At 30.9% G+C, this 8,278-nt stretch overlaps 1 protein-coding gene across 1 annotated transcript in view; it reads right to left on the minus strand.

The window, feature by feature from the left end:
- Window positions 1-7,471, minus strand: part of LOC117337113 (paraplegin-like) — a 38,787-nt gene extending 31,316 nt beyond the window's left edge. The window contains exon 1 of the mRNA XM_033897906.1: window positions 7,199-7,471. Coding sequence (XP_033753797.1) covers window positions 7,199-7,387 — 189 coding nt within the window. The 5' untranslated portion in view covers window positions 7,388-7,471. The remainder of the gene's footprint in view (window positions 1-7,198) is intronic.
- Window positions 7,472-8,278: the final 807 nt, after the last annotated feature.

Here is an 8,278-nt window from a genome sequence, read left to right on the forward strand (position 1 = left end):
ATGTGTATAACAGGTATAAATTAAATCTGAAACTGTTCATTAAACATCAGTATAAAACTCAAAACTTGAGTATGAATTAAAAATATTGTATCAGGTACTGAGCTTGTTACTCTTCTTTTGTACCTTGTGCAATTAATATTAAGTACATCAAATATTCCATAATAACATTAAAATATTACATAAGCAATATTAAAAACATATGTTATTTTGATTATGGCACATTTTACCAAAATAAGAATATATCTAATAAACCCATAATAAACCTTAAATTATATATATATAATAAACCACAATATTCCAAAATGTTTTAATTTAAAAAAAGAAATAAAAAAATTGACAACATAAAACTGATAAGAGGGCGTCATATAAGCAAAATATTTGATGTATATTCTATGGAGGCCCTAAAAAAGTTCAAGGAGAATAAGACCATCAGTTGTGTATTCAAATGGGCTTCTAAATTTCAAACTTGCCACAGTGAAGATATGATTAAAATTATGGTCCATTAGATGGTTTCAATTCATAAGAAAACCTCAAGAGATTCTACTTCAAGTGTACTAAACATGTATGTTTAATGTTTTCCTTAATAAGGTAAAGGCTACAGCTAAGACATATTGTTTTAATTTGGTTAGCTTATACATAGGATTTCACATCAATATATATCTATATGTATATTTAGATGGACTTTTCCTTGTGAAGTAGGCATGTCATCTAAATACAAAATAAAATCAAAACGAACACAACATTCAATACATGAATTTTATTCAATTTTATTTGAGAGATGGCATTTTTCCTCAATTACTAATAATATTCAGACCTTTTCTATAATTAATTGAAATAAAACTAATATCCATAGGTTTTTAAAAGATCAGTTTTGTGTTTGTTATGATATTAAAATTTATTATTAAGCAAAAATATACATGTATAAAAAAAAATTACAGCATAAATGAACACTTTTAGTTCATTATAAACTCCTGAAGTGAAAATTGCATCAATATTTAAGAGATGTTTTAGTCGGACCAAAGAAACACTTTAACTTTTTTTTTGCAAATTTTGACACTGTTGTAGATTTATAAATTTGAATTTACCATTTACATGTTTCCAGCAAGGAATTTTTCCTAAGTCTAGACTTGCATTGATTTCAGTGATGGGATGATGATATTTCGACCCAATACTTTTTAGATTAAAAATTAATTTTGTGAAGTCAAAATTTACATGTTTATAATTTTTTATTATATGGTATAGAATTTAATGATAATTGTACAAATATATCATAAATTATCATTAAGTCAATTAAAATGTCAAAATCCTGATATTTTAAGATAATTCAAACATACTCATTTGATGATGAGGAAATTTAAATGTCATCACTTGATGATTTATTATTAAAATTCTTAATTTCCAGACACTTAAATTCTTAAATCTTAAACAAAATAAACTCGTAATTTTGGACAGGGGAGATGATGCAGGTGTAGAAGAAATGACAGTCATGGAATCTGCTGCAAAACATCTTATAGGTTGATCATACTATATTAAATTCCTGAATATTTAAAAAAAAAAATCAAACATCATCATTTGATGATCAAAAATCCAAACTATTATTTCCTTAGGCACTTATATACTCCTAACGTTGGAAGGATCCTGTCACTAAATCAGAAAACCTTAAATCCTAGACATACTTAACTCCTAATATTGGATTGATAATTTCACTCATAATCCCATAAATATTAGACTTTTAACTGCTAATATTGGACAGAGGAAAGGAAATTCTTCTTCTTCTTTTTCTTCTTCTTGACTTCTTTTTCTTCTTCTTCCATAAAGTAGAGGGATACAAATCCTTAATGGCTGCAGAATGAGCATATCTTACATAATGAAGGGGGTATACAAATTCTACAGCTACGGTATATATATACATGTGTATATAAATTGGGCATATCTTACAGAAGTTTGGGGGATACAAATCCTATGGCTATAGAAATGAGCATTTCATATGATAAATTTGATATGATAGAATTTAATGATTTTCTTGGATATCTTTACCTCTGTAGTTTCTGCATGTTATAGCAAATGCATGTAATAGCAAAGGAAGAAAGACAATTTGCAGATATCTACCATATACAAGAGGCCCAGAGGGCCTGTATCGCTCACATGGTTTCATGAGATATGAAACAAGAATGATGCTTCAGTATATTTGTCGCTGGTATTGCTATGTCAATATATATCATAAGCATTTTATATGGGTACATGTACATTGGTTTTATTTTAATACTAAAAATGCCAAAAAGTGCATTAATCCATGAAATGAAATTGACTTTTGGCGCGACCCCATAGGGATGCTACCACACAAATGTGAGTGATATCCATTGGTTTTGTTTCAGAGAAGATCTTGTTTAGACTAATTGACCCCTTTTAACCCTGCCCTCTGCCCCCTGGGGGGTCAGCTCCTTCCTTTATACAATTTTGAATCTCTACCCCTATAGGATGCTACCAGTCAAACCATTGCTAAGTTTCAGAGAATAATTTGTTTAAATCAATTAAGCCAAATTGACCCCTTTTGGCCCCACCCCTCAGCCCCCTAGCGGCCTGGGTCAAACCCAACATTTGTACAATTTTGAATCCCCACCCCATAACCATGCTACCATACAAATGTGAGTAATATCCATTGCTTAGTTTCAGAGAAGAAGTTGTTTAAACAAATTGACCAATATTGGCCACGTCTCTTAGGCCCCTTGGGGGTCAGCCCCACCATTTGTACAATTTTGAATCCCCACCCCATAGGGATGCTACCAGGCAAATATGAGCGATATCCATTGCTTAGTTTGAGAGCAGAAGTCGTTTATATCAATTCTACAAAACTTACCCCTTTATAACACGTCCTACATATCTACCCCCATTGAATATTACATCCATGTACAGTACATATCTACCCCAATTGAATATTACACCCTTGTAAAGTACATATCTACCCCAATTGATTATTACACATCCTACATATCTACCCCCATTGAATATTACATTCATGTAAAGTACATATCTACCCCAATTGATTATTACACATCCTACATATCTACTCCCTTTGAATATTACATCCTTGTAAAGTACATATCTACCCCAATTGATTATTACACATCCTTCATATCTACTCCCTTTGAATATTACATCCTTGTAAAGTACATATCTACCCCAATTGATTATTACACATCCTACATATCTACTCCCTTTGAATATTACATCCTTGTAAAGTACATATCTACCCCAATTGATTATTACACATCCTACATATCTACCCCCATTGAATATTACATCCTTGTAAAGTACATATCTACCCCCATTGAATATTACATCCATGTAAAGTACATATCTACCCCCATTGAATATTACATCCATGTAAAGTACATATCTACCCCAATTGATTATTACACATCCTACATATCTACCCCAATTGAATATTACATCCATGTAAAGTACATATCTACCCCCTTTGATTCATAGAATATTACATAATTTCCATTAACCGAGCAGTTCAGAAAAAAAGACAGATACAACGAAGAGAGGCAATTTTTTTTTTTATCTTATAACCTATGATAAACTGAAATATATACATTCAACAATTCAAGTACAATATTTTTATATAAGTGTCAGACATTTTCCTAAATTTTTCATTTCATTTATATTCTGAGTAGTAACCAAACCATCATATCAGGTCTGGTATAAGTTCTGGCATTGAAATCTCCAGTTATGTACACATTAATATTTGATTTATGATTACCACAGGTAGTTATGGAATCTTGCAAAATTTGAAATAAGTCTAATTCTCCTGGGTTATTTTTGGAGAAAACACTGATTTCAGGTGCAAAATAGCAAACCACAAACAAGCTATGTTTTAGATTTTCTTCAATTTTTTACCATTATGCTATCATGTATATTTTCAACTAAAGACATCTTACTTTTTAGCAGTTTAATAGAAGATTACATTACTTTCATCAAAACCAGTTTTCCTTGGGAATACATATTTACAATAACCATTTAAATAAAATTCATCTTTTTCGAATAACCAGCATTCACTTAAACGTATATTGTAATAAATGGCAATTATAGATTATCACTTCTTCTTGATATCTACTGGAGGATTATTTCTCAAAGGTGATTAGTAGGTTCCCCTTGGTGATTAGTTAATTGTGCAAATTCAGTAAAGATTTGTGGAAAGAAAAACAAAAAATTGACAAGCGGCCATCTTGATTTTGGAGAATCTAAGTTTCTTATCACTATTACTTGAAAAGAACTGGAGGATGTCCCTCAAACTTCACATGTAGGTTCCACTTGTTTCTATTATCATATTATTAAGAGGGAAAGAAGGGAAAAGAAGAGATAAGATCCGTCTGATATTGAACCAATAAATACCATTCAATAGTGGGTGCCAAGATCCCTCTCGGATCTTCTTATCTTATAATTAGAATAACATTATATGTCAGATAATTAAGTAACAACATTTTATTTCAGAATACTGGGATTACCAGGAATCTCTGTTCAAGAACAAGCAAGAGCAGAGGAAATAGAGCTGCTGATTTTTTTTAATTATTGATACCGGTAGATCTTTTTAATCTAATTCATTTTTTTTAAAGTGCTTGTTGGTATGAAATATGAGTATATACAGACATGTTTGCGTGAAATATTTGTTTGAAATCTCTATTGTATTTTATTCCAATTATGGGTTTTATGCATTAACTGTGCTTGGTTTAAAATCAGTTATACAATATATATTACATTATTTGTTCACACAAAAAGTTGATTTATTTTTTTCATAAGTGTTTAAGCTTTTAACATATTTTGAGGAGAATATTTTCTATCATTCTATGTTAACTATATAAGGCTAACTGCATGTTAGAAGCATTGCTTTCTTGTGTAACTGTTATATATATATTCCAATGAAATTTACATTATGACTTTTTCTCTTTGTGCTTATCACTTTGTCCATGCATACCTATACAACTGATATTATATTGCACATTTGTTTTCTCATTTTCTTTTTTATTAAAATTTAATCTTTGCATTTTTCATTTTTCTTAAAAATATACCTGTTTGTAATATTATATATATGTTACCTTTTTTTGCAGTTAAAACATGACTTTGTAAAGTAATTATGGAAGTCTCCTTTTTATTATTCCAATTATGGGGTTTTATGCAAAATACAGTGCTTGCTTTAAATTTGCAGTATTACAGTGCTAAATTCATTAGTTATAGAACATATATTTTATTATCTGTTTACACTAAAGATTTATTTGAGTGATTTTCCATTAGTGGGTAAAGTTTTCAAAAATGATATCTCACAAGGGAAACATTTATTCTATAACTTTGACTTGTTTCATATTGCCAACTGTTTATTTCATGTCTTTGCCTTTTGTGCTCAATAAAATGTGAAAAGTAATTATTTGTCTTATCTTGTTGAGGTTTCAATTATTTGGATTATAAACAATGGTTAAAGCACGAAGTTTAATTTTGTTTTCGAAAGATAATTAAAAACATAAATGCTCATGTATTATGCTTCATGTTTCATTTCATTAATGAAAACTGAAATGATATCAAGTTTGAAAATTTGAATCAAAATTTTTACCAAAGATAGGTCTGAACAACAATGTCTTCTAGTGATCATCATGGGAATGAAAGCGACAAGATTTATAATTATGAATGTCATATTGATATCTTCAACACAATTATTATGGCGACGTTTGACCGACGTGACTGCTGAATCTATCTGCATAAACAATGAACATCAGAACCATACAGAGATGAGCAGCTTTTGTACTGACATCAAGAGTAGCAAGGGATGGCACACATCGAATGTCATATAATGTTGCATTGAAATTCTTATGAGTGGTTATAACCCTCACCTTTAATTACACTACAAAGTTAAATATTTAAAAGTTCTAAAGAAATCATTTGAAACATGTTGGAGGTCTCCAGACAAGAATCAAATACTGAAATAAACAATGTGCAGTAGATTGCAAAAATGGTAAAATCAAAATTTTTTTCATGGAAACATAATTTGATAATAAAGCCTTATAATTACCAATTTCCCAATAAGTATAGAACGACAACACAATATACAATGTATATCATAATAATCTCATCAAATGTTCTGTAGGCCAAGAACTGTTGTAAAAAAACATAACTCCTCCCGCAAATGTTTGTCAATTAATAATTAAAATATTGGATAAATAAGATTTATATTGTGTACTTGATGGAATCAATTTGTGTTACTCAACCTGAACTGACATCATTCATAAATAGCTGGAAAATCTCGGATATCTTCAATAACACAAAAATGTTGAAGTCCAAATCATGTCATAAAGCAGGTGGAAGTTGTTGTTTTGTTGTTGTTGTTTTTTTTTTAATAAAGAAGCTATCCGTTTCGTTTTTAATATATCCGGATTTCTGTTTTCCGGCTCCTTTTTTATTCATGACCAATGCGTAAACGAAAATTAGGTCGTGGATCGGGTTTTTGGATAATTATTTGAAAATACTTCCAGAGAAAACATATCAAAAATATTTTACATATGACTTCTGTATATACCAAAGAATACTTTATTGGGTCCATTATCCCGTAAAAATATCGGTTTCGGGTCCATTATCGGCCATTTCGGTAATTCAACTATGACGGCAATGGGGTCGTGGGTCGGATATTTTGATAATTATTTTTGAATACTTCTAGGCAAAATAAATAAAAAATATTTTACCTCTGACATCTATACACACCAAATAATATTCTATTTGGTGCATTCTCTTGTAAAAATATCGATTTCAGGTCCATTATCGGCCATTTCGGTAATGCAACCCGGACGACAATCGGGCCGCTAATCGCGAATGATTAAAAAATCGAATTAAAATACTTCTCGGTCAAATAAACCCCCAGTATTTTACATATGACACAGTTAGGCACTGTAGAACATATATTTGGGTCCGTTCTCTGAAAAGAATGCTAATTTAAGCCCCATTTTCCTCCGTTTCGGTAATTCCATGTCCGTTTCGGTCCGTTTCGGTAAATACCCCAACCCACATGAAGTTACATAAATCAACGGAGTACAGTATATGTATGCACGCATATGTCAGCTGTATGTAACTATTATGTAAGGGCATAAAATCCTTTAATCCCAAACTTCAGTGACTTGAGTATATTAAGAGCTTCATGTATATGTTTACTTACGCCATGTTTCCCGTACACTCCACATGAACTTTTGTTTGTACATGTACATGATGTAGTATGATACCGACTGATGTTGCGTAAGCCATTCACCCTTACAGGACTTAGTCTGCTGACTGACACACAGATATTCCGTCTTCTACAGCACCTTAGTATATCCTGCAAAGTTCGAGAGGCACACATTCTTTCCATAATGACAGTTTAAGTTATCCACATTAAGTTAAATGCAGAATATTATTTGCTCTCCTCAAGTCAAAAACTCCATTTCGGAAATACCGGAAGTTGAACTGTAATGTATACTAGCTAAAACCGAAATGGTTAAAAAATTCCGGCTTAGGTCTGAAAAGATTGACAGCTAGAGAGTATCCACACTGATACAGAGTAATTCGGGACATTTTCCCCCGTTTAACCGTTGAATATAACATGTTAAGTATAATTTTAAAACCAGTCATACCATTTGTTTTGAGATGGTTTTTTTTTACAGAAAGTGCAATTTGTTAAATTATTGTTAAAGATGCAAACTTGTAATGTCATATCGATTCCGCGCGTCAGTACAAATCCCTCATCTGTTCATTGTGGCGAATATTTTGAAGACGTTCTCCACAGAACAGTTCAAATCTTAAAACACATGAGTATACATTTTCATAAAAAAGTTTCCTGCGTCGACCATTTGATAAATTCTTTCCCTACTAAAGTACAGTATATATTGTTAATTTTTATTTTTTTTCTATCACAATGCGCCTTTTAATATGACAGTGCAGCCTACAAGGACTGTTACGTTTGAAATTTGGATATTTGTTTTCAAATTCAAATTTGCCGTGATTTAAAAAATATATATTGTTTTTATCTTGGTAATATTTAGGTCGAATCAGAGACTTGTATATATACATTATTGTACGTCTCTGGTCGAATCAATAACGTATGCGCCATGTTTGTTAAAACTATACCCCACTTACGACTTACATGTCGCCAAATGAGCCTAAGGATCAAATTAAAGCCATAATGAAATTAATTTTGCGATGGTTGATTTCTCTTTCTTTCTTTCTTTCTTTCTTTCTTTCTTTCTTTCTTTCTTTCTTTCTT

The sequence above is a fragment of the Pecten maximus genome, chromosome 11 (genome assembly GCF_902652985.1).
Source record: "Pecten maximus chromosome 11, xPecMax1.1, whole genome shotgun sequence".
Lineage (NCBI taxonomy): Eukaryota > Metazoa > Mollusca > Bivalvia > Pectinida > Pectinidae > Pecten > Pecten maximus.